The 27744-nt window shown below is 43.9% G+C and overlaps 1 protein-coding gene across 1 annotated transcript; it reads right to left on the reverse strand.

Moving 5' to 3' along the window:
• Window positions 1–6870: 6870 nt before the first annotated feature.
• Window positions 6871–12125, reverse strand: LOC138667657 (uncharacterized). Its single transcript, XM_069755782.1, has 3 exons — window positions 11475–12125; window positions 8202–8252; window positions 6871–7098 (listed from the first exon to the last, which is right to left on the reverse strand). Exons 1-3 carry the CDS (start codon window positions 12007–12009, stop codon window positions 6947–6949), a joined length of 738 nt encoding a protein of 245 aa, XP_069611883.1. The 5' UTR covers window positions 12010–12125; the 3' UTR covers window positions 6871–6946.
• Window positions 12126–27744: the final 15619 nt, after the last annotated feature.

Below are 27744 nucleotides of genomic sequence, written 5' to 3' on the forward strand. Positions count from 1 at the left end.
CAGCCAGGAGCCAATGGCTCCTGATGCTGTGTCAATCACATCCTGACCCTGGAGGACTCCAGTCTGGAGGAACTGTATGCGCTGCAATGCGCAGCGTGTGGATGACCTCGGGGCCTTCACTCCAGCCGCCAGCCCTCATAAGCGTCTGGCGGCTGGCCGAGTGGTGCCGGCGGCGGCTGTCAGAAGTGACAGCTAGCTAGCGGGCCATTAAAAATCATCAGGCGGGCCGGATGCGGCCCGCGGGCCGCATCTTGCCCAGGTCTGTCCAAGAGTCTAGCAAAAAAGGAAAGATTGGCAGTGTTGGGCGCATAAACATTAATGAGGCAATATTCCCGCTGCTCGATAAGGACTCTGACTAGTAAATATCGTCTGCCTTATTTCTCACTACATCTTGTATAGAGTATTCGAGGTCCTTATAAAACAAAATGGCCACTGTTGTGAATTCTGCTCTTGGGCTCCCTCCGGTGGTTATGAGTGGTAGTGCTGCTGTCTTTGGATTGCAGCATTCATCAGGTGGGTTCACTTATTGCAATTTGGTCTGGGCTATTAAGTCTGGCTTGATTCTTTAGTCAGTGCCAGTTGTCCATTGTTTTGGAGGATTCACATCTCTGACTGGTCTCTCCTGTTTTGCAGTCCATGTCTACAAAGATAAGTTCTGGCTTTGTTTTTGCAGTTCACATGCTGTGGGCTTAATAGTTCAGTGCTTTTTCTTGTTTAGTCTTTTCCAGCTTTGTCTGTGTAAGAGTTCCTTCAGCCTTGCTGGAATCTCTGGAGATGCAGATATACCCTCCATGTCTTTAGTCAGATGTGGAGTTTTTGTATTTTCTGTGGTGGATATTTTCTAGTGTTTTTATACTGAATGCATAGTACTCTGTCCTATTCTTTCTATTTAGCTAGAATGGCCTCCTCTGCTAAATTCTGATTTCAGTCTGCGTATGTCATTTCCCTCTCCTCTCACAGTCAATATTTGTGGGGGGCTGTCTTTCCTTTGGGGATTTTCTCTGAGGCAAGATAGTTTTCCGTTTCTATCTTTAGGGGTATTTAGTCCTCACGCTGTGTCGAGGTGTCTAGGGAGCGTTAGGTACATCCCACGGCTACATCTAGCTGTGTTGTTAAGTTCAGGGTCTGCATTCAGTACAGGTACCACCTTCTCCAGAGTACGTCTCATGCTGCTCCTAGGCCACCAGATCATAACAGGCCACCCCACGCTTCTTCCATGAAAAGAAAGCCTACAAGCACTCCAAATAATGTCTTTTACGGAGCGCTGGGTGACCTCTGCAAAGCCAGTGCGTTTCTTGTAAAAAGATATGTGGGCGTAAGCGGGTAATATGTTCTAATACCTTTCTGCGCTTTACCGGCAAATTAAGACCAGCCACATTCCAGGATTAAAGTTTGAGAGAGTCTATATTAATCAAAGGTAGCCATGTTAGCCTATCCCGCATGGAGGCCAAAAAGTATAAAGAGTAAAAAAAAGGACAAATGGGTAAAGTTCCATCCCAGAGAGTAAACCTTAATACCCAAATTTACCAAAAAGACTGAATACAGAGTGTGCCCAAAGAAGGGGAACCCATCCCCAAACGAACTGAAAAACAACATATAAACCATAACACTGAACATCAGGTTAAATTATCCCAACTAATAGCATCGCTTAGGCAGGAAATTTACACAATAAGAACAAATATTGTGCAATACTAAAAAAAAGCCTAAGTGATAATAGTGCAATAAGACCACATCACCACCCACATCCCAATACTCAAAGATAGAACATATGACCGCAAACCAAAGTCAAGTAACCGGAGAGGATGATGGAAAGGAATGCTCTATTTCTTACAAGGTTCTATCAGAATCATTGAAAAACACCGGCTTTCCGTGAAGCACCACCTGTAGGTGTGCAGGGTATAGAAGGGCAAAACGTGTGCCCCGGTCATGTAACAGTCTACAAACTGATGAGAAAGCACAGTGCTTGGCCGCCACCAAAGGGGAGAAGTCCTGTAACATGAGAATGGAGTGACCCTCATACTTCAATGAGGAGGCAGCGGCTCAAAACGCCCGGAGCAGTTGCATTTTGTCCTGGTAGTTGAGCAACTTAAAAATAACAGGGCGTGGGCGGGCTTTTGGTTCAGAACACTCAGGTCCAGTTCTGTGGGCTCTATCCACTACCATGGAACCAGGCAGGTCAGGCAAATTGGGTGCCCGTGGGAGCCAAGAGGAAGTAAAGTAATGAAAGTCTTTCACTGACTCAGGAACGCCAATGATTCGGAGATTGTTTCAACTACTCCAATTCTCCAAGTCATCGAATTTTTCCTGAAGCTGCTCTATTGCATGGTCTCTGTCTTTTACTTGAGCAGCGTAGGATTGTATAGTATCCTCCAAATCGGAAATCTGCTGCTCTGCCGCTGAGATTATACTGGTATGTTCACTCAACTGGGATGTGTTTGTTTCCAGCGAGGATTGGAAAGACTGAAGTCTTGCGTCAATCGCCGGCATGATTTTCATCGTAATAGAAGCGGCAATGGCTTGCAGAAATTCCTCAGACTTAGTGGTGTTAGAGTCCGGTGTTTTAGGAGGACATTTGGCAACCTTACATAATCTGTATACCGTATATACTCGTGTATAAGCCGAGATTTTCAGCACATTTTTTTGTGTGCTGAAAACGCCCCCCTTGGCTTATACACGAGTTATTACCAGGAAGCTGGCGGGGGGAGGGGGAGCAGCAGCAGGAGCCTGCGGCTGTGACATCACACTCACCCTCCTTGCGTGGTCCTGCACGTCCCTGCATCTCCGTTGTCCCGGCAGCTCTCCTCTGCTCAGTGGTCAAGTAGTACCGCTCATTAAAGTAATGAATATGTATGCATCTTCACTCCTATAGGCATGGAACACATATTCATTACCTTAATGAGCGGTACCACGTGACCGCTGAGCAGAGGAGAGGATAGCTGCCGGGACAACGGAGATGCAGGGACGGGCAGCGACTCCGTGAGGAGGGTCAGGAGGACGGGGACGATGCGGAGCCATGCATACACAAGGGGGAGGATGGGGAAGGATGCGGAGCCATGCATACACAAGGGGAGGATGGGGGAGGACGCTGAGCCATGCATAGAAGGGGGAGGACGCTAAGCCATGCATAGAAGGGGGAGGATGCCGAGCCATGCATACAAGAGGGAGGACGGGGGAGGACTCCGAGCCATGCATACAACTAGGAGACCGGGGGAGCCACACATAGCAGAACAGGGATGAGGGGACAATGCATACTCGGCTTATAATCGAGTCAATAAGCTTACCCAGTTTTCCGTGGCAAAATTAGGTGCCTCGGCTTATACTCGGGTCGACTTATACTAGAGTATATACGGTAATAGGTTTAGACATCAGAGCAAGCCAGGTAGGATTAGATCCAAATTGTTTAGTAAATATGAACAATAGATTAGGGCCCAGCAACAAACAGGCACAAATACATTCCAGGTAGGGCCTGGGTCAACCGCAATACGGAAGGCGAGCCCCAATGGAGGGGGCTTTATCCGTTATTTATCCAAGTACGTGTAGGTAGGCGCTGTTAAAAAAAAAAAGCAGTAATCACTGTGTAGCGTTGAACTTCGGAAATAGCAGATAGAAAGTTCACATCAATAGCAGTCTCAGAAGCAGTGTTTGATATTGGTTCAAGGTGTTATGGAGTCTCAGAGATGAAGAAAACTTCAAATGGCAGCAGGGGCAGTAATGAGGTAGGAGAAATGCTAACCCAGGGGATGTACCCACTTTTTGGATATTGAAGGTATATGGGCCAAAAAAAGAGGGCCCTTATATGAATCTCTGGTACAAACTAGACCTTCTGCTAAGATCGTAGAAACAGATGCTGCTCTGGTGTGCCACCTTCAGGAAGGGTCAGAGTGAGCTGGTGACAGTCCCACTTGTGGTCAGAAGTAAGTGAGGTATCTCTTCGTCGCCATCGCCTGATAGCTGTGCTAGAAACGGGGGATAGGGAACTATTTTAATGAGGGATCTGTGGTGCGGTCCACTCACCAGCCTGCAGTGTCCGGTCCTGCTGGATTTCAAAGCCAATATCTCGGCTGTGCCAGCACATAGAGGGTCACAGGTGGCCTTGGATTGCTCCACAGGCAGATCTGAATCCACCCAAATAGGGTCCAAATGAGACCAGCTTCTTTTTGCTGAGTTATAGGTCGCTTTCTCTGGTGTCCCCACAGAGCTTCGGAATCCTGCTTCCTACATGCCAGGACTCCAGGCCACGCTCCCATGCACTAATGTTTTGTACTGGCCACACGTATGTTTATACATATAAATGAGATCTCCTCTGAGGCGTCTTTTTTTTTTCTAAGCTAAACAAGCCCAACTTTTCCAACCTCTCCCTCAAGGGACTAGGGAGTTCCAGCCAGTCTCCCAGGCCGGTACTTGCCCGGCTTCAAGCTGCGTAGCGGCTGTGATCTGATGAGGGCAGGCACAATCAGCATAGAGTGGCCGTTGACCCGTTAAAAAAAAAAAATGCATATATTTGGCCTTGACTTTTATTGGTGTAACAAGAAAAAGAAAAATCAAAACGCGAGAAGTGCAGTTTTAGTCTCCACGCTTCCCTTTAAAAAAAAAAAGGAATAATAGTTGATCAACATGTATCTACCAGAAACTCATTAATACAACCATTGCTTCACCACACAAAAACAAGCTCAAGCAATGGAAAAATAAAAATGTTATAGCCTCAAGAAATGGCGATACAAATCAATATTTTTTTTTTTTACCACTTCAATATAATACAAATTTATACAAGCTGGGAATCATCGTATGTGCACTTGACCTTGAGTCACATTACCAGGTCCTTTCTACTAATACCCCAGGTAAAATAGATCATATACTTATCCACAAAATGAATGCAAGGCTAAAATGCATAGTTACAGATAGAAGAGACCAAAGGTCCAAATTGTTAGTTATTTCAGAGACAGAAAAAATCTGAATACATCTAGCATGAGTCTCCAGTACTTCTGAATCAAATGTTGTGCTTCTACGCGTTTCCCCCTCCGATCTAGCTTCTTCAGGAGGTCCTTAAAAAGTGTGGCATCAATCCATGATGTCCATTCAAAGCAGAAGATGCCTGTGTTTGTGCTCTGGGTCTATATATCCCTCTGTTTACTATTCTTAAATGGTATCTCCCTTCATGATGTACATGGCTATTCTAGGAGGTGAATCTTATGACCTCTCATAGAACATTGCATGTGCACCGCATCATTCTACCGTTCACATGCTTCCTAAAGTTCATTCACTAAAAGTATTTTCTGACTTATGTGTCTATCTCTCAAATGCTAGATGCTATGGTATATCCCAGTTCCATGTATGCACGCACTATACTTCCCAACAGGCGCATCTGATTGACGTACAGTTCTGAACGCGCAGGGTTAACATGGTAAAGGTGTATAAGCGCAATTTTGTCAATCCTGATGTACTGTTAATTCATTGTCAATTTACTAGAGCAGTACAAAGTATTGATCTCTCAGTATGTTGAACCCCTTTTGTGCCTATTCATTTAAGTATGTAGAGGTCTATTCACTGAGGATAATGTGGATCATTACCATACAATAGCCAATTTTATAGGGGTAATACAAATGATAATATGGGAAATTGCCATACGATAGCCTGCTTGTATAGGAGTAATACAAGTGATCAATCACAACTCTCAAATCGAATCCAGTAGTGATGAGAAAAAAAAGTATTTATAGGGATTTATATCTGTATATTCCCATGAAAATAGTATTGGGTATCTTTGGATAAACAGTGCCAGTACAACAGATCACAGTAAAAGATAGCTCGTGATGACATCATGGACCTTTTCATAGGGCCATATTAATATGGAAGGTTAAAAATTTGTCATTTAGTTATTAATGACATTTATAATAGATAAACTGATAGCACCCAACTATCCTAAACATCCACTGAGTTTCCTTTTGAAAGATTAGTTTATCCCAATCTCCTTTTGTCTTGTGTTCCCCAATTACCTCCAGGACACAGAAGGAAAATGTATCTCACGTGACATGATATGGGTGTTCATTTTAGTATACAATTAACAAACAAAACCCCAATAAAACAATGGTGGTAATTGCATTTTTCTCCTTCCCTCATGACAACATGACGGAGAGAGAATCTGCCCTTCAAGGATAGGAAACTTACAGATAAAAGGGCGGTATCTATCTCTCGCATCAGTTGGTTTCCTGTCCTTGAAGGGGAACCTTCACTATACCTGAACAAAAGAAGATTGAAGAGATGGTGTCCAGGCCTGGCCAGACCACTTGGAATTTTATTTTCTTCAGAATAATATATGGTAAAATGGAGTGTGTAATTTAAAACTTCTACTCATCCTGCAATAAACAAGCCCTCAAACTGCTATGGAAAAATAAGAGTTATGGCTTTTGGAGAAGAAAAATAAAATATGAAAGTGCTAAGATGAAAATTGGCTGAGGAGGCAAGGGTTTAAAGAGGTTCAAACAATTGTGCTCAAACATGCTTGTAAGTTATAAAACTATTATGTTTTATCCTCTTCATGGGGCATACCTATGAATGGAAGCGAAGATTTAAAACTCAATAAAAGTTTACATTACTTATTTGCCCCCTAGTAGGGAATGTGGATGTCGTAGGTGAGTTTCCTCCACTCATTGAGGAGAGATGCTAACAAGCAGAAGCTCTCATACGTCTGAATGGCCACCTATGATGCCACATTTTCACTGTGGAGACTGTTGCAGGGGAAATGGGCATCCCTCAGCAAATCCGCATTTTGTCAAACGACTCCGGAAGTGGACCAACAATAATCGGTGTATCCATAGTATAGGGTCTGTAGAGGTGACAACACAACTTTGAACAAGAACGTCACTGTCAGGCAAATTTTCCAGTATCAGAAATGTTTATTTCAGTCCCCATACATGTAAAAAATAATATCTTAAAGAGGATCACTACTATATTAATAATTTTCTTCTGTAAATTTGGGACTAAGACATTTCTGACATGTTTCCACCATGGCTGCTCCTGTCATCAGCAAGTCAAAGATAATCAGCTTGATGGTGATGATCTTCACCGTCAGAAGTAGGAGAACATTCTGCGTCATATGATGACCTAAATGTGAGAAAATATATATTAAATGTTGTATGAAACAGGAATTGTTATTATCATTGGGAAATCCACAGGCCTGCAACATCATCACTCATTTGTAAAAGTGTGTGGCTCCCAATGGTTAAGCCAGGTTCTAGATTTGGAGGGAGCCCCACCAAATCCTGCTTATTGATTAGAACTACTTTGAAGAGTGACAGAACCCTGGAGCTGTACACATCACTCGGATTTTACAGGGAAACAGGAGATAGAGAGAGAGTTAATCACTTCCACTTTTCAATAATACCCCTCATAGTTGATAGTGGGGTATTTAGTAGGGCCGAAAATTAATAAAATTGCTTGTTACAATGATGGCATCCTATTACAGCACCATAACTCGAATTCAGAATGAGATATTTTTTACCAATATTTGTAGAGACAGAAGATGGACTACATGGTTAGGGACTGGATTTTATCAACCTGTGGGGATGATGGATGGATCGATCTCACCCAGACCTCTCTATTGCTTCTCTGCCACATTAGAAATTGAGGATTGGAAACTTGCATACATTTTAATCGACCATTGTAAGAGGCATTAACAAGGTGGTGGCCGTACTTTATATTGGGAAACCCTTATAACAATGTATCAGTTAAAATCAGATGAAACACGGATGGAGCACTAAAGCACAAAGTATGTTTTCCTAGATTGATCCGAGTCTCACGGATCCCATAGACTTCAATGGCTGAGTCTGATCCACAAATCATGCAGGGAATAGGACATGTTTGAGTCTCAGGGACCAGAGCCACTGATCGGTTTTTAAAACTGATGTGTGTGAATCAATCAAGCTCTACGAGAGTCACCCAAGAAAAAAACGGACTGTACTAGGATGTGTCACATGTACTGTATGTGTGAATGTAGCCTAACCCTAAGCTCACACGAGCGTATTAAAAAAATCATCCGACTTTCATGTATATCGTCATCTGTATGCAACCTGATTGGCATCCATTTTTATACATCAGCAGTTATTAAAATGTACAAGACCAAGTACAGCTCTCATGTTAAAGAACTGCAATGTATCCAGAAAAATCCCATGGACCACTTTTAATCAGGAGAACATGGCTTTACCTACCCAGCTCCACAGGAAGTTTCTCCTCATTGCAGAAAGGGTGATCAGTTCCACCTATAATTAATAAATCAGAAGTTTAGGAATGTATCATTCTACCAGTTGCAGAAGGTACCAAAGGTGTACTATCTAATAGACCTGACAGAATAACAAATCTGCAGGTGGTCGGGCATCTAGGAAATAGCGACCACAATATTGTACAGTTTCACCTGTCTTTCACTAGGGGGACCTGTCAGGGAGTCACAAAAACACTGAACTTTAGGAAGGCAAAGTTTGACCAGCTTAGAGATGCCCTTAATCTGGTAGACTGGGACAATATCCTCAGAACTAATAATACAGATAATAAATGGGAAATGTTTAAGAACATCCTAAATAGGCAGTGTAAGCGGTTTATACCTTGTGGGAATAAAAGGACTAGAAATAGGAAAAACCCAATGTGGCTAAACAAAGAAGTAAGACAGGCAATTAACAGTAAAAAGAAAGCATTTGCACTACTAAAGCAGGATGGCACCATTGAAGCTCTAAAAAACTATAGGGAGAAAAATACTTTATCTAAAAAACTAATTAAAGCTGCCAAAAAGGAAACAGAGAAGCACATTGCTAAGGAGAGTAAAACTAATCCCAAACTGTTCTTCAACTATATCAATAGTAAAAGAATAAAAACTGAAAATGTAGGCCCCTTAAAAAATAGTGAGGAAAGAATGGTTGTAGATGACGAGGAAAAAGCTAACATATTAAACACCTTCTTCTCCACGGTATTCACGGTGGAAAATGAAATGCTAGGTGAAATCCCAAGAAACAATGAAAACCCTATATTAAGGGTCACCAATCTAACCCAGGAAGAGGTGCGAAACCGGCTAAATAAGATTAAAATAGATAAATCTCCGGGTCCGGATGGCATACACCCACGAGTACTAAGAGAACTAAGTAATGTAATAGATAAACCATTATTTCTTATTTTTAGGGACTCAATAGCGACAGGGTCTGTTCCGCAGGATTGGCGCATAGCAAATGTGGTGCCAATATTCAAAAAGGGCTCTAAAAGTGAACCTGGAAATTATAGGCCAGTAAGTCTAACCTCTATTGTTGGTAAAATATTTGAAGGGTTTCTGAGGGATGTTATTCTGGATTATCTCAATGAGAATAACTGTTTAACTCCATATCAGCATGGGTTTATGAGAAATCGCTCCTGTCAAACCAATCTAATCAGTTTTTATGAAGAGGTAAGCTATAGGCTGGACCACGGTGAGTCATTGGACGTGGTATATCTCGATTTTTCCAAAGCGTTTGATACCGTGCCGCACAAGAGGTTGGTACACAAAATGAGAATGCTTGGTCTGGGGGAAATTGTGTGTAAATGGGTTAGTAACTGGCTTAGTGATAGAAAGCAGAGGGTGGTTATAAATGGTATAGTCTCTAACTGGGTCGCTGTGACCAGTGGGGTACCGCAGGGGTCAGCATTGGGACCTGTTCTCTTCAACATATTCATTAATGATCTGGTAGAAGGTTTACACAGTAAAATATCGATATTTGCAGATGATACAAAACTATGTAAAGCAGTTAATACAAGAGAAGATAGTATTCTGCTACAGATGGATCTGGATAAGTTGGAAACTTGGGCTGAAAGGTGGCAGATGAGGTTTAACAATGATAAATGTAAGGTTATACACATGGGAAGAAGGAATCAATGTCACCATTACACACTGAATGGGAAACCACTGGGTAAATCTGACAGGGAGAAGGACTTGGGGATCCTAGTTAATGATAAACTTACCTGGAGCAGCCAGTGCCAGGCAGCAGCTGCCAAGGCAAACAGGATCATGGGGTGCATTAAAAGAGGTCTGGATACACATGATGAGAGCATTATACTGCCTCTGTACAAATCCCTAGTTAGACCGCACATGGAGTACTGTGTCCAGTTTTGGGCACCGGTGCTCAGGAAGGATATAATGGAACTAGAGAGAGTACAAAGGAGGGCAACAAAATTAATAAAGGGGATGGGAGAACTACAATACCCAGATAGATTAGCGAAATTAGGATTATTTAGTCTAGAAAAAAGACGACTGAGGGGCGATCTAATAACCATGTATAAGTATATAAGGGGACAATACAAATATCTCGCTGAGGATCTGTTTATACCAAGGAAGGTGACGGGCACAAGGGGGCATTCTTTGCGTCTGGAGGAGAGAAGGTTTTTCCACCAACATAGAAGAGGATTCTTTACTGTTAGGGCAGTGAGAATCTGGAATTGCTTGCCTGAGGAGGTGGTGATGGCGAACTCAGTCGAGGGGTTCAAGAGAGGCCTGGATGTCTTCCTGGAGCAGAACAATATTGTATCATACAATTAGGTTCTGTAGAAGGACGTAGATCTGGGGATTTATTATGATGGAATATAGGCTGAACTGGATGGACAAATGTCTTTTTTCGGCCTTACTAACTATGTTACTATGTGTATAGGGGCGTGGGAGAGTTTCATAAACTACAATGACACATTTGTGAGCACTCGTGGTGACAACCTACATTGTAGATTGTGTGTTATGCAGACATTTTCCTAAACTTTGTTACTTCCCTCCCTGAGGCCAACTTCGCACCTATAGCAGGCACAGACTACACCCTTCACTTCCCTCCCTGGCTTCATCCTCTCATGACATTCGTGACCAGAATGTATCATGTAAGGCCTCTTTCACACTTATGTCTTTCTGCCTACGTCACAATCCATCGATTTTTTAAAATGCAGGATCCTGCATTTTCCCCTAGACTTGTATTGCCGACGGATCGCGACGTATGACCACACGTCACATCCATCGTGCACTGGATGCGTCGGGTTTTGGCGGCCCGTCATCACAGAAAAACATTCAAGGGAACATTTTTCTGTACGTCGCATCCAGTGTTTCAGACTGCGCATGCCCAGCAGGAAATATCGCTCTCACAATCTTTCCTGCTCGGCAACACAGACGGAAGAGTGAAAGCAAACACTTCCGTCGGTACGTCGCGCCGACGCTTTGTGACGGCCCCGTACCGATGGAAGTGTGAAAGAAGTCTAAGGGACCAATATGCTAATGATAGGACTGAAAAGTACCTGCTCCATCTAAAGGGAGCACTAGGTAAATTCGAGTGGGGTGTGAACTCGAGAAGTTTCCCATAGTACGTGATAGCATATTGCTAGGTTATGCTCTTACTTACTAACTGATGAAAGCTTGATAGCCCGAATCCCATCAGAATAAGGGATCCACAACAGGAGTAAAACTTGACCACTTTTTGGAATACAAAATGAATTACCTGAGATGATTTCTTGATATCCCAACATGTCATCATTTTCAGGCTTCACTACAAAGCATGTCACAGCATCTAGAGATGTTTCAGCAGCTTGAGATGATAAGGCTGAGAAATGGAGAGTTTCTGGAGATACAATATGACTTATTTGCACACCTAAATCCTGTAAATGTAATGAAGGTAAGAGAAGATTGACGTTCTCAGTTATAAATGATGACGGATTAAGAGATCCCAGATGTCCACCTAATGAAGGAATAAAAGCTTTATTGTTACTTGATGAACTGGAAAATTCCCAGGAACTTAGAAGTGTATTTGGTAGAGCAGGCCAGTAAATAACTCGAGGACGTTGACTAGAGCCAAAAGTTTCCAAGTTTTCAGATGCAGGAGGCCAACTATGATTTAGGGGTACAAGAATGTGTGGTCTACTAATTCCATGCTGAATAAGATATTCCCAGTTGCTGGACATCCTCACTGTAGCAACGTTCAGTCTCGATGTTTGAAAGATTCCAGATTGACTTTGATTACCATTTAAGAACCACATAGTTCCAGCTATAGTATATACTCCTGGCACCAGACAGAGAAAACTGGTCTGATTCTGGCCATCATCCTGAAGACCCCACACCAAGGTTAAAGAGGATGGGAGAGGTAAGGACCAGCAGCACCCTAAAAGAGACAAGACTCTTATAAAATTAGCACACAATTACACATTGTCATCAGCAGAACTAAATATATCAATAATCCACGTATACTATACACAGGCATAAATAAGGGGGAGCAACTTTCATGGGTGTTGGGTACCATTCCGCCTTGGTAAAGCCATTAAAAATGGAACCTATCACCAGCTCTTTCTTATCTAAATCGTATAAACCAATTCTCAGTCATTTTTAATAGCACTCCTGCAACCTGTTCATAAGAACCCAGCTGCCCCGCATACCTAAAAAAAAATGGCCTTTTATGTTTGTCCTGCGCCATATGCTAGTTGGCACTGTCTGGTCCGATGGGCGTACCGCGACCGCCTTTATCCCTACAATTGACATCTCTTCTGCCTTGATTGACATGGCTGGCGTAATCTGGAAAGCCTGTTGTGCTTGCACAGCTCTTGTCCCTTACTGTGCAGGCTTGAGAGTTGGACAGACTGTGGATGACAAAGGAGACATCCGCCATGTCAATGAAGACTGGCGAGACAGTGATTTGTGGGGATAGGAGGTGCCGAGCACAGTCCCGAAGCGCTGATTGGACCATACAGCACCACACAGCAGATAATGTGGGATTATTATAAAAGTCATATTCTTAGATATGCAGGGCAATGGGCCCTTATGAACAGGTTGCAGGAATGCTACTAAAGATGACTGAAAGGTGGTAGATACAGTTTATGGAGGAAAAACCTTTTGACTGGTTCACTTTAATAAACAGGGCCAATGCAGTACTGCAGATCTTTGCCTGGGTTAAAGGAAAGTTTACCTATGCTTATATTTGAAGTTCTATAAAAAAATTTTTTACCTATAACAACAGGTTGTATTTTACCCCCTTTCTGCCATGAAAATCCTAAACCAACGACCAGCTACATCTCACCTGTCCAAAGAGTAAGGGAGCCAAATCTTCACATCTTTACCTTACTGTATCATCTGGGAAGTAATTTACTGGATCCTATTTTACATCTCTATTCTAATTTCTATAAATGTTATTATGTTTTTTTGCTTTATTTTTCTGTCAGGTGATTTTAAATTGAAAAATCGCTCACCAACACAAGTCATTTGCTACAGCTATAGCGGTTGGATACTAATAAAACTTAGCCTTTAATAAATCTCAATAAAATAGACCAATGGTACACAAAAAAGGGAAAAAGGACCAGTGATTTGTTGTGCCCTAAACCCAACACAGAGAGGGGAAGACTAATAAACATGAACACACAATGTTTAAAAATTGACTGCACTATTAGTCTCAGGGTCATGTGACCAACAAAGACCGAAAAATGTAGCAAATGACTCAAGAACAGGAAAATGCCACTATACACACATACACCTCAATGGTTCATTCCTGCAATAGTGTGGTGTCCCATATACATCATTAGGGTCCATGAATACACATACAGGTTGTGCAACAAAAAGAGGGTGTAGGTTATAGGCCCCTGTTATTATAAAGATATCGCTACAAAATGCATGAACACCACCATCGGTTACTTTCTTATATATATCATATAGTACCAGTCAATAAATGTTCCAATTGTGGTTAGTATATGGATTATTCCTCCATTTATTGCAAAAGCACACACTGTAGGTGCTCCCTTACGCACTGATATACGGAATAATGCGCAACAATAAAGCCCTCTACCGTGGGTGGATCTCACCAGAGTCTGAAGATTTGCTTTGCCATGGTAGAAACCCACAGTATGGTGAGCTAGCAATGAAGCCGTGACAATGGACAGCGTCAAACGACGCGTTTCATCCTTCTGGAATCATCATGGGAGTGACAGGGTCTAGCCGCTTTACTGGTCTCCCCAAATCCTGTGGTATTTTAAGATTCAGACCTTTGGCGTGGGGGAAACTCCGCCCCTGTCCATTGTCATGGCTTCATTGCTAGCTCACCACACTGTGGGTTCCTACCATGGCAAAGCAAATCTTCAGACTCCGGTGAGATCCACCCACGGTAGTGGGCTTTATTGTTGCGCATTATTCCGTATATCAGTGCGTAAGGGAGCACCTACAGTGTGTGCTTTTGCGATAAATGGAGGAATAATCCATATACTAACCACAATTGGAACGCTCATCAGTATTTAAATGAGGAAGCATGGTTCCCCTACATACGTGGTCCAGTGTATTATGCGCTAGTGTTTCCATTTCATATTGAAGCCTCAGTGACGTGCTGCTAACATTTATTGACTGGTACTATAGCCCGGTGTACTCTGATATATATAAGAAAGTAACCGATGGTGGTGTTCATGCATTTTTTAGCGATATCTTTATAATAACAGGGGCCTATAACCTACACCCTCTTTTTGTTGCACAACCTGTATGTGTATTCATGGACCCTAATGATGTATATGGGACACCACACTATTACAGGAATGAACCATTGAGGTGTATGTGTGTATAGTGGCATTTTCCTGTTCTTGAGTCATTTGCTACATTTTTCGGTCTTTGTTGGTCACATGACCCTGAGACTAATAGTGCAGTCAATTTTTAAACATTGTGTGTTCATGTTTATTAGTCTCCCCCTCTCTGTGTTGGGTTTAGGGCACAACAAATCACTTGTCCTTTTCCCCTTTTTTCTTTTTTGTGTACCATTGGTCTATTTTATTGAGATTTATTAAAGGCTAAGTTTTATTAGTATCCAACCGCTGTAGCTGTTGTATATCTTTTTTTGGATTACTCACCCAGCTGGTTTATTATATATATTATTTACAAGTCATTTGCTGCAGTTCCAGTCATCGTAACATTCATCAAATAGGTGGTTGCATTTGTACATGACTCCTTCCCCTGATGTCAGAGTTACAAAAGAACCGCCAATCTCCTAATCCTATTTCACCCCAAACTTGGTCGAACTACTGCTATGATACGCTTTAGGTATGCACAGTCCGTAATGCATAAAAGCACAGAGTTACTGCAATTGGAAGATTTCAAACAAATTATTTTCATTTAATCAAGGTCATAAAATCTGAAAAAACCTGAAAAATCAGATATCTAAAATAAAAAAGAGCATAGATATAGGACAATGCTCATTATATGCACTTCAAGAACATACCAAACATCCCAAATAGTAAAAAACCTGATACAGCAAAGAACATTGAACACTTTTCCTTTTGGAACATGATGAGATAAGAGTATACAAAATAAATTACGGTAAGTCTTGATAGAATTACATAAATGTACCACCTAAACCAACACTACGAACATAAGGCATCACTTTTTGCATAGTGATACTGTTATTATGGAACACAGCTTTATTATTCAGTTCACAGGATTAACTCTTAATATAAATACTTATCCAGTTATCTTGTGTTAACCCATCATCCCACAGAATGTGCGGGAAACACATTAGTACAGATGGGTTAGTAATCTACTTACCACCAATTCCAGCAATCAGGATGGGATAGAAATGAGACATAGTCTACAGAGGAGATCTGCAGTATGTGCACTCACGGAGGGCTGCGATGATTATTTCAGCTTATTGTCTTTTGCCGTTAGCCCACACACATCTGGAGAGGAACCTGACACTCAACCACAACCATTGTCTGCCACACAGAAGCTAGAAATGTATGATGATAGATGGATGGATGGATAATAATAATAATCTGGATGGATGGATGGATAGATAGATATGGGAGAGATAGATACTGTAGATACAGGTGCATCTCACAAAATTAGAATATCATCAAAAAGTTAATTTACTTCAGCTCTTCAATACAAAAAGTGAAACTCATATTGAGTCATTACAAACAGAGAGATCTATTTCAAGTGTTTATTTCTGTTAATGTTGATTATGGCTTACAGTCATTCAAAACTCAAACATTATTTCAGTAAATTAGAATACTTCAGCACACCAGCTTGAAAAAATAATTCTAAAATCCGAACTGTTGGCCTACTGAAATGTGTGTTCAGTAAATGCACTCAATACTTGGTCGAGGCTCCTTTTGCATCAATTACTGCATCAATGCGGCGTGGCATAGAGGCGATCAGCCTGTGGTACTGCTGAGAGGTTATGGAAGCCTAGGATGCTTTGATAGCAGCCTTCAGCTTGTCTACATTGTTGTGTCTGGTGTCTCTCATCTTCCTCTTACCCCTCTATGGGGTTAAAGGGAACCTGTCACCTGAATTTGGCGGGACCGGTTTTCGGTCATATGGGCGGAGTTTTCAGGTGTTTGATTCACCCTTTCCTTACCTGCTGGCTGCATGCTGGCTGCAATATTGGATTGAACTTTATTCTCTGTCCTCCGTAGTACACGCCTGCGCAAGGCATCAGATCAGGTTTTTCAGGATCTCTTTACTATTGTTATTCAATCACCTGTACAAGTGATCATTCAATCACATATGTAATGGAAAGGAAATGCTGAAAACAAGATTTGGTGGTGTCTTTAGAGGACTGAAGTTGGGGAATGCTATCTTAAAGGTTATGTTATAGTCTATTGCCATGTCAGCACATACTTTACATCCGAATCCAGTTTTGCAAGGGGTTTAAAGGCCACTGAACCGGTGCTTGAGCGCAATGTGAAAGCACTCTTACAGAGGAAGTTGGAGAGTATTACAAATAAATTATTTGCACTAAATGTTATATAAATTTATATATAATTATTATCTCCGCACCGCTCCAGCATTCCTACTGTGCTTTGCTCACCTTATCTCAAGCATTGACATGTTGCCCACATAGGCTGCCATCGTAATTGACAGCAAGAGTCCAGACTACACAGGTCAATGTGCTTCCGATTGTGAGCTGTGCCCACACAATCGCAAGGAAGCTTGGCTTAACTGATCGCTGAGCTGCTTAACCCTCTAAATGCCATGATCAATAGCAATCTTGCACTGGGTCTGCCTGCTACTGTTGCCTGTTAGACTATGCTATAAGCCTTGTCTAACAGGCATTCTGTCGGAGTCAAACAGATAGGTCTAATGCTTTATAAAGCATATGTATGTAATCAAACAAATGTTAAAAATCCCATAAAGGGAAAATGAAAAATAAATAAATATGAAAATCAAACCACCAAAAAAAAAGTGGAATAAAAACGCGATCAAAAAGTCATATGTGTTTTCCCCTCAAGCTTTAAACATGCCTCCATCACACCCATCCTCTGTATCTAGCTATCGCCCTATATCACTTCTCCCTTATGCCTCCAAACTATTGGAACAACACGTCTACCTTGAACTGTCCTCCCATCTATCTTCCTGCTCCCTCTTTGACCGCTTACACTCTGGCTTCCGGTCACGCCATTCCTCTGAAACTGCCCTAACTAAGGTCACCAATGACCTCTTAACCGCCAAGAGGAAGCGACACTATTCTGTCCTCCTCCTCCTCGACCTGTCGGCTGCCTTTGAAACAGTGGACCATTCCCTATTATTACAGACCCTCTCATCCCTTGGCATCACAGACTTGGCCCTATCCTGGATCTCATCATACATCATCATAACAGACCAGACATTCAGCGTCTCCCACTCACACACCACCTCCTCACCTTGCCCTCTATCTGTCGGAGTCCCACAAGGTTCAGTCCTTGGGCCCCTGCTCTTCTCCATTTATACCTTTGGCCTGGGACAGCTCATAGAATCTCATGGCTTTCAGTATCACCTCTATGCTGATGACACACAGATCTACATCTCTGGACCAGACATCAGCTCCCTACTAACCAGAATCCCTCAATGTTTGTCCACTATTTCATCCTTCTTCTCTGCTAAATTTCTGAAACTTAACATGGACAAAACAGAATTCATCATCTTTCCCCCATCTCACGCGACCCCCCCAACGAACCTATCCATTACAGTCATTGGCTGCCCACTCTCCCCAGTCCCACAAGCTCACTGCCTCGGGGTAATCCTTGATGCTGATCTCTCCTTCAAACCACATATCCAAGCCCTTTCCACTTTCTGCCGACTTCAACTCAAAAATATTTCACGAATCCGTACATTCCTCAACCAAGAATCTGCAAAAACCCTAGTCCATGCCCTCATCATCTCTCGCCTTGACTACTGCAACCTCCTGCTCTGTGGCCTCCCCTCACACACTCTCGCACCCCTCCAATCTATTCTAAACTCTGCTGCTCGACTAATCCACCTGTCCCCCCGCTATTCCCCAGCCTCTCCCCTCTGTCAATCCCTTCACTGGCTCCCCATTGCCCAGAGACTCCACCAGAAAACACTAACCATGACGTACAAAGCCATCCACAACCTGTCTCCTCCATACATCTGTGACCTCGTCTCCCGGTACTTACCTACACACAACCTCCGATCCTCACAAGATCTCCTTCTCTACTCCCCTCTTATCTCCTCTTCCCACAATCGTATACAAGATTTCTCTCGCGTATTACCCCTACTCTGGAACCCTCTACCACAACACATCAGACTCTCGCCTACCATCGAAACCTTCAAAAAGAACCTGAAGAACCACCTCTTCCGACAAGCCTACAACCTGCATGAAACCACCCATCAACGAAACCGCTGCATGACCAGCTCTATCCTCACCTACTGTATTCTCACCCATCCCTTGTAGATTGTGAGCCTTCGCGGGCAGGGTCCTCACTCCTCCTGTACCAGTTATGACTTGTATTGTTTAAGATTATTGTACTTGTTTTTATTATGTATACCCCTCCTCACATGTAAAGCGCCATGGAATAAATGGTGCTATAACAATAAATAATAATAATAATATGCAAATAAAAATGGTATCCCTGAAAAGGTCATCTCTTCTCTCAAAAAAACAAGCTTTCAATCACCTCAGCCAGAAGAAAAAAAAAAAAGAAATGATAGCTTCCCATGTATGGCGATATATACTAGATTGTGGCCCGATTCTAGCGCATCGGGTATTCTAGAATATGCATGTCCCCGTAGTATACGGACAATGATGATTCCAGAATTCGCGGCACACTGTGCCCGTCGCTGATTGATCGAGGCAACCTTTATGACATAATCGTCGCCATGGCAACCATTATGACATCATCGTCGATACTGTGCCCGTCGCTGAATCAGAAACGTGAGATGTCTACGTCCTTTATGACATCATCGTCGCTGTGCCCGTTGCTGATTGGTCAAGGCCGCCAGGCGCGGGATTTCTACGTCGATGCTGTGCCAGTCTCTGATTGGTCGAGGCCTGGCGGCCTCGACCAATCAGAGAGCCGGGATTTCCAGGACAGACAGACAGACGGAAAAACCCTTAGGCAATTATATATATAGATATATATATATATATATATTTCTATAAAATTGTTTTCGTGTAAAAGCGACAAGACATTAGAAAAAATGTATATCACAGTTCTTGCCCTGACTTGAAAGGATAAGGCTGCATTATCACTTTTACCACAAGATAAATGGCATAACAATAAATCCCCAGAGCTCCTAAAAAAAAAATTAATTCCTGGATTGCTGGTTTTCGTTCATTCTGTTGCTCAAAAATCAGAAAGCAATCAAATTACTATGTACCACAAAAAGGTACCAATAAAAAATTAAACTAATCCAGCATAAAAAGCCCTCAAATGACTGTTGCCAGAAAAGTTACTGCTCTCAAAATAATGTTAAGAAAATACAGGGATTTTTGTGTACTCACTGTAAAATCCTTTACTCCGAGCCACTCATTGGGGGACACAAACCATGGGTGTATGCTGCTTGCCACTAGGAGGCTGAAACTAAGTTAACACAAAAAAGTTAGCTCCTCCACTACAGTATACACCCTCGTGCTGGCTCCCAGAGAACCAGTTTGGTGCAAAAGCAGTAGGAACAAATGGTAACAACTAGGGTTGAGCGACTTTTAGTTTTTTAGGGTCGAGTCGGATTTCGCGAAACCCGACTATCTCAAAAGTCAGGTATATGTACCAATAGCTGTATGGGTATAGATACATTAAAGATATCAGTGTGTAGCCTCAATTCTCTAGTGGAAGGATTGGACACGATTCTGGTTACCCTTTTGAATTGTGATCTGGGGAGACTGTTTTTGATAGACCTGGGAAGACAGCTGTTATATAACAGAAGGCTATTACAGTCAGTTGGTTTTGTAAAGATGTCAGTGCTTAAATTACCGATTGAGTCTTTGATAATCTTAATGTCTAGGAAGGTCACTTCGTCTCTGTGGTGGACCAATGTGAAGGACAGTTCTGGTCTGATGGTATTAATGGTGTCGTAGAATTCTAGGAGACTAGTCTGGTCACCCCGCCATACGCAAAAAACATCGTCTTTGTATCTATACCAGGCGAGAGCATGCTGCTGAAAGCCGGGGTTTGCGTACACAAAGTCCCGTTCAAAGCGATCCATATATAGGTTCGCGTAGGATGGGGCCACGTTGGACCCCATTGCCGTGCCGCATGTCTGCAGGAAAAAATCATTGACATCCGTTCGGTCATCGGCAGGCCGAGGCTTGCATACACTCGTTCTGGACGCATCACCACCCAGGGCCATATATAGGTGCCTTCTGGGCACTTCCAGACAAGCGCTTCTCCACGCAGTGACACTGTGAGTGTCTGCCCTTCCCACTTGCCCACCAACGCTGGTCCTGGCCACCTGTCTCCACGGACATCAGAGGACGGATGTGAGCGACTACCAACAGATAAGTTTTTTGTACTATATAGCACTATTTCCATACTCATAGTCCCCTTTTCTTTCTAGTGACATTGATCCCCTTATTCCGGTGGTTTAGCTCAGTGTACATTGACTCTGGCTGGCTCCACAATCTAGCAGGTAGTGTCCTCTTCTCTCTACTGCATACACGTTACCAGTAACATTATAGGTACTTACTTACTTTCCCTTGCCCCTCCTTTTAGCTACACAAATTTCCCCACAGCACTGGCTGTACTCTTCCAAGGCATCCAATTTTTGCTCTGGCTGGTCTCTCAAAGCGCACAGGTAGCTATATATATATTTGTTTTTATCATCATCATCATCTATCATCTACTGGCTACCTACACACTGATATCTTTAATGTATCTATACCCATACAGCTATTGGTACATATACCTGTCTGCCCTGCACCACGGCGACCACGGCACCATTACCACTAAGGTGATGTACATACAGAAGTGACTCCTTCTTTCTGTTGCATATACGTTGCCAGTACTTACTCGCTTTCCCTCCCCCCCCCCCCTTCTCTTTAGCCATACGAATTTCCCCACATTACTGGTTGTACTCTTCCAAGGTATTCAACTTTTGCTCTGGCTGGTCCCTTAAAGCACACAGGTAGTTATGTATTTTTACTTTCTATCATCCACCTACTTGTTACGTACATACTGGATTATTTAGTGTATCTATATCTACCCATACAGCCATTGGTATACACCTGTCTGCCCTGCACCACGGCGACTTCGGCATCATTAACACTAAGGTGATGTACATACATTTTATGGCGGCCGAGCTAGGCCTATCTATGGTTGTACCTGAGGTCATACAAGCACCAGTTATGTAGCAGCCCAGCTCATTTTTCCTATTACCCGTTACAGGTTGTTTATCTTTTTTCTTGGCTGATACCCCAGCAGCAATATTTACGCATTCGAAGGAAGAATCTACTACCTAAGGGTACGCTGGACTATCTTTCCCTACCGTCTCTTCTGTAATTAATTTTCTATTGTGCATCTCTCTTGCTCCATTGTTTTTGTTCCTTGTTAATTAGTGAACAAGGCCACAGGCTGGCCGAAACGTTTTATACTTATCGCTTCACCTGAACATTTATCTAATAAAATTATCCACATGAACTGAATATCTTCATCGTACGAGTGCAGTGATTTTACGATCTATCTACACTCGTTGGCATTGGCACTGGCACAGGGCCCCTCGAAGTACGGCGGTGTGTTTGCACGGCGGGAGCGCCTCCCACCGGCAGCGACACTTTTGCGTACTATGAGGGGCCCTGTGCCAGTGACGTCGCCAACGAGTATTCCTGCCCCCACCTGATGAAGGAACCTGCACTTTCATCTGCACCTTCCTCTTTGTCCCCGTGTAAGCTTGTATGGTATGCGGGAAGGGGAACCTGACTTTCAGCAGGGTCACAATCTTGCTGTGTAGCGTGCACGGGGAATGTTGCGTTATGAGTCAATGTACCAGCAGACTCATCTATCACTGGCTGGTCAATGGGCAGGATGAGGAGGAAACACAGATATAGGCCCAAAGAATAAAATGGGCTAAATGCAGTTCAAAATTGGTAACAGGACTAACCAGGGGGCATTGCTTTGTTCAGTGGAGGACAACTGTAATGAGAGGCTGACACAGTGTGTAGGCCCAAATCAGTAAGTAGGCTAAATGCAGTTCAAAATTGGTAACAGAAGTAAACAGGTGACACTGGTTTGTTCAGTGGAGAAGAACATCAAGGAGCGGCAGACACCGATAGTAGGCCCCAACCCAACTAGTAGGCCAAATGCAGTCTAACATTAACAACTACTTAACGAGAGCCTGAAAATTGAATTTCAGGACAGGAAACCAGGACACTGTTAGTAGGCCCTAACCCAACTAGTAGGCCAAATGCAGTTGTTCCATTTAACAACTATTTAACAAGAGCCTGAAGATAGAAGCTCAGGAAAGGCAACCAGGAGAACACCTTGGGGCGGCAGACACTGTTAGTAGGCCCCAACCAAACTAGTAGCCCCACTGCAGTTGTTCGATTAAAAAACTATTTAACACGAGCCTGAAGATTGAAGCTCAGGAAAGTAAACCAGGAGAACACCTTGGAGCGGCAGACAATGTTAGTAGGCCCCAACCAAACTAGTAGCCCCACTGCAGTTGTTCGATTAAAAAACTATTTAACACGAGCCTGAAGATTGAAGCTCAGGAAAGGCAACCAGGAGAACACCCTGGAGTGGCAGACACCGTTAGTAGGCCCCAACCAAACTAGTAGCCCCACTGCAGTTGTTCGATTAAAAAACTATTTAACACGAGCCTGAAGATTGAAGCTCAGGAAAGGAAACCAGGAGAACACCTTGGAGCGGCAGACAATGTTAGTAGGTCCCAACCAAACTAGTAGCCCCACTGCAGTTGTTCGATTAAAAAACTATTTAACACGAGCCTGAAGATTGAAGCTCATGAAAGGCAACCAGGAGAACACCCTGGAGTGGCAGACACTGTTAGTAGGCCCCAACCAAACTAGTAGCCCCACTGCAGTTGTTCGATTAAAAAACTATTTAACACGAGCCTGAAGATTGAAGCTCAGGAAAGGAAACCAGGAGAACACCTTGGAGCGGCAGACACCGTCTCTACAACCCAGACCCAACCTGTAAGCCTAATGCAGTGTTGTTTCAACAACTACTTAACAAGAGCTTCAAGATAGAAGCGAGGGAGAGGCAACAGAGAGAACACCTTGGAGCGGAAGACTCAGTATGTAGACCACAACGAAACTTGTGGCCCCAATGCAGTTTTATAATTCTGACAAGCTGAAAATCTGCCTTTTTTTTTTTTTAGAGGAGGACAGCTGTATTAAGTGGTGCAGACAGACACTGCTAGTAGGCCTTACACCACAAAGTAGGCTCACTGCAGGATGACAAAAAGTTACATGGGTACACGGTCGGCATTGGTGTGCTCAGCGGAGGACAAATGGAAGGAGGGACCGCAGACAGACTTAGTAGGCCTAAAATAAAAAAATTAGGCTCAAAGCAGTTTGAATTATCTTGCAGAGGTACACAGGCAGCATTGGTGTGGTCAGTGGAGGACGATTGGAAGGAGTGTCTGACACAGTTAGTACTCCCAAAAAATAAATAGATGTTAATGTCTCGCAAAACAACAAAGCCAAAAAACAAAAGGGTGGCATACTTAGGTACAGGGGTGGGCTCCTCTGCTGAGTTTCAAACATAGTAATTTGGTGCTAAGTATTTACTGGTGTCAATATAGGACACTGACCCTGACTATTTTAACTTGCATCATACATGTCAACAAATTGGTATTGTCAGTGCCAGGCATTGAAGGATGTCAGCGCATAGACTAAACATTGGTGGAGCTGTCAGAGATAATTTTGCAAGTGGTAGAGCACTGTTTGAGCTGGGGAAGGGGGAACTCTCTTGTGGCCGGCGGTACAGGCCCAGGGCCCCTCATGTTACAATGGTGTGTCTGACGTTGGGTGCGCTCCACCACCGCCAGAGACACTTTATTGTACTATGAGGGACCCAGTTGCAGTGCCGTCGACCAAAAGCGGGCACACCCACCTCTTCAGACAAACGGCACTCTCACGGGTGCTTGCGCCAAGTGGCGCGACCATGGCCCCGTGGGGGGAGTTAACCCATTTAGGGAGGTGTAAACATGTTGTATGCTGGACAAACAGCTGCTGCAAATTAAGAGATTGGAACAGTCAGTAAGACGAGTCCACAAGCAAGACCTTTTAATAGGAAAGCTAGGTGTCAGCCGGGAAAGGTGGGGCAAAATAATTCAAAATCCATGAGTGGTTCATTTTAATGAAGGTTAGATCATCAACATTTAGGGTAGCCAGACGAGTCCTTTTTTCGGTCAATATTGAACCAGCAGCACTGAATACTCTTTCTGATAGCACACTAGCTGCTGGGCAAGCAAGCTCCTGCAATGCATATTCTGCCAATTCAGGCCAGGTGTCTATTTTGGATGCCCAGTAATCAAATGGGAATGACGGTTGAGGGAGAACATCGATAAGGGATGAAAAATAGTTAGTAACCATACTGGACAAATGTTGTCTCCTGTCACTTTGAATTGATGCTGCAGTACCTATCCTGTCTGCGGTCATTGCGAAATCACTCCACAACCTGGTCAGAAAACCCCTCTGTCCAACGCCACTTCTGATTTGTGCAACTCTAACACCTCTGCCCTGTTGCCCCCTGCAGCTTGTGTGAGAACCATCACCGGCGCTGTGTGCTGGGAATGCCTGAATCAAACGGTCTACAAGAGTTGCTTGTTTGGTTGCTAATATTTGTTCGAGGTTCTCATGTGGCATGATATTTTGCAATTTGCCTTTATAGCGAGGATCAAGGAAGCAGGCCAACCAGTAATCGTCATCGGTCATCATTTTAATAATGCGTGGGTCCTTTTTGAGGATACGTAAGGCATAATCTGCCATGTGGGCCAAAGTTCCAGTTGTCAAATCTGCGGTTGTGCTGGGTTGAGGGGCAGTTTCAGGCAAATCTACGTCACTAGTCTCCCTAAAAAAACCTGAACCCGACCTTGCAACGCCACCAGTTGCTATTGGCCTCGGAGATGCTTCCTCATTCAAAAAATACTCATCCCCATCATCCCCCTCGTCCTCCTCCTCTTCGCCCGCTACCTCGTCCTGTAGACTGCCCTGACCAGACAATGGCTGACTGTCATCAAGGCTTCCCTCTTCCTCGGCTGCAGACGCCTGCTCCTTTATGTGCGTCAAACTTTGCATCAGCAGATGCATTAGGGGAATGCTCATGCTTATTATGGCTTTGTCTGCACTAACCAGCCGTGTGCATTCCTCAAAACACTGAAGGACTTGACACAGGTCTTGTACCTTCGACCACTGCACACCTGACAACTCCATGTCTGCCATCCAACTGCCTGCCCGTGTATGTGTATCCTCCCACAAATACATAACAGCACGCCTCTGTTCGCACAGTCTCTGAAGCATGTGCAGTGTGGAGTTCCACCTTGTTGCAACGTCGATGATTAGGCGATGCTGGGGAAGGTTCAAATACCGCTGATGGTTCTGCATACGGCTGGAGTGCACGGGCGAACGGCGGATATGCGAGCAAAGTCTGCGCACTTGAAGGAGCAGGTCGGGTAACCCCAGATAACTTTTCAGGAAGCACTGCACCACCAGGTTTAAGGTGTGAGCCAGGCAAGGAATGCGTTTCAGTTGTGAAAGGGCTATGGCAGCCATAAAATTCCTTCCCTTATCACTCACTACCTTGCCTGCCTCAAGATGTACAGTGCCCAGCCATGACTGAGTTTCTTTCTGCAAGAACTCGGACAGAACTTCTGCGGTGTGTCTGTTGTCGCCCAAACACTTCATTGCCAATACAGCCTGCTGACGCTTGCCACTAGGTGTCCCATAATGGGACACCTCGTGTGCAACAGTGGCAGCTGCGGATGGAGTGCTCGTGCGACTGCGGTCTGTGGACGAGCTCTTGCTTCTGCAGGAGGACGAGGAGGAGGAGGAGGGGGGCGAACGCCTACAGCCAACTGTTTCCTAGACCGTGGGCTAGGCAGAACTGTCCCAATATTGCTGTCCCCTGTGGACCCTGTATCCACCACATTAACCCAGTGAGCCGTGATGGACACGTAACGTCCCTGGCCATGCCTACTGGTCCATGCATCTGTTGTCAGGTGCACCTTTGTACTCACAGATTGCCTGAGTGCATGGACGATGCGGTCTTTTACATGCTGGTGGAGGGCTGGGATGGCTTTTCTCGAAAAGAAGTGTCGACTGGGTAGCTCGTAGTGTGGTTCTGCATAGTCCATCAGGGCTTTGAAAGCTTCGCTTTCAACTAACCGGTAGGGCATCATCTCTAATGAGATTAGTCTAGCAATGTGGGCGTTCAAACCCTGTACTTCCTTTTCCTAATGAGTCTCATGTAGGGTGAGCTGGACTGGAGAGCTGCAGATCGTGGAACTAGCAGGGGTGCCGGTGGACATGGCAGACTGAGAGAGGGTCGGAGATGGTATTCTTGCTGGTGCCCTACATGCAGTGTTTCCTACTACGAAACTGGTGATTCCCTGACTGCTTTGGCCTGGCGACGAAATCTGCACATTTGCTGCAGGTGGTGTGGGAAATGGTGGGCTTACAGTGAGGGAAGGGATGTAGCATTGCTGACTAGCTTCATTGGCCGAGGGTGCTACAACCTTAAGGGACGTTTGGTAGTGAGTCCAGGCTTGCAAATGCATGGTGGTTAAATTTCTACGCATGCAACTTGTATTTAGACTTTTAAGATTCTGACCTCTGCTTAAGGTAGTTGAACATTTTTGACAGATGACTTTGCGCTGATCATTTGGATGCTGTTTAAAAAAATGCCAGACTGCACTCTTTCTCTTTCTACTATCGGATACCTTTTCAGGCATTGCAGACTGAGCTTCTTTAACCGGATGTCCACGCTGTCCTACAACTGGTTTTGCCACGCGTTTTTGGCCAGATACGGGCCTGGCAGATGGAACCTGTTGCGATGTTGATGCCTTCTGCGGCTCCTCCTCCTCCGCTTCAGAGCTACTGCCGCCTGCACCCTGTTCCCCCAAAGGCTGCCAATCGGGGTCAACAACTGGGTCATCTATGACCTCCTCTTCTATCTTGTGTGCAACTTTGTCTGTGTCACCGTGTAAGCCAGTGGTATAGCGTTCGTGACGGGGCACCATAGTCTCATCAGGGTCTGATTCTGGATAAGTACACTGCGAGGGCAATGTTCTGGTCTGAGTCAAAGGAACAGCATAGAAATCTGGCTGTGGCTGTGCATCTGTGCACTCCATGTCCGATTCAACTTGTAATGGGCATGGCCTGTTAACTGTTTCACTTTCTAACCCAGGAACGGTATGTGTAAAGAGCTCCATGGAGTAACCCGTTGTGTCGCCTGACGCATCCTTCTCTGTTGTTCTTGGTGAAGAAGACAAGGAAGCGACTTGTCCCTGACCGTGAACATCCACTAACGACGCGCTGCTTTTACATTTAGCAGTTTCAGAAGAGGAGGCGAAAGAGCTAG

This window comes from Ranitomeya imitator, chromosome 2 (assembly GCF_032444005.1).
Source record: "Ranitomeya imitator isolate aRanImi1 chromosome 2, aRanImi1.pri, whole genome shotgun sequence".
NCBI lineage: Eukaryota > Metazoa > Chordata > Amphibia > Anura > Dendrobatidae > Ranitomeya > Ranitomeya imitator.

What these genes read in the sequence shown, in the direction of transcription:
- LOC138667657 (XM_069755782.1), bottom strand. Translation starts at nt 12,009, where the DNA reads ATGTGGTTCTTAAATGGTAATCAAAGTCAATCTGGAATCTTTCAAACA. An exon ending in ATATCAAGAAATCATCTCAG is followed by an intron (nt 8,253 to 11,474) that starts GTAATTCATTTT and finishes TATTAATTATAG; the next exon opens with GTGGAACTGATCACCCTTTC. An exon ending in GAAACTTCCTGTGGAGCTGG is followed by an intron (nt 7,099 to 8,201) that starts GTAGGTAAAGCC and finishes TCTCACATTTAG; the next exon opens with GTCATCATATGACGCAGAAT.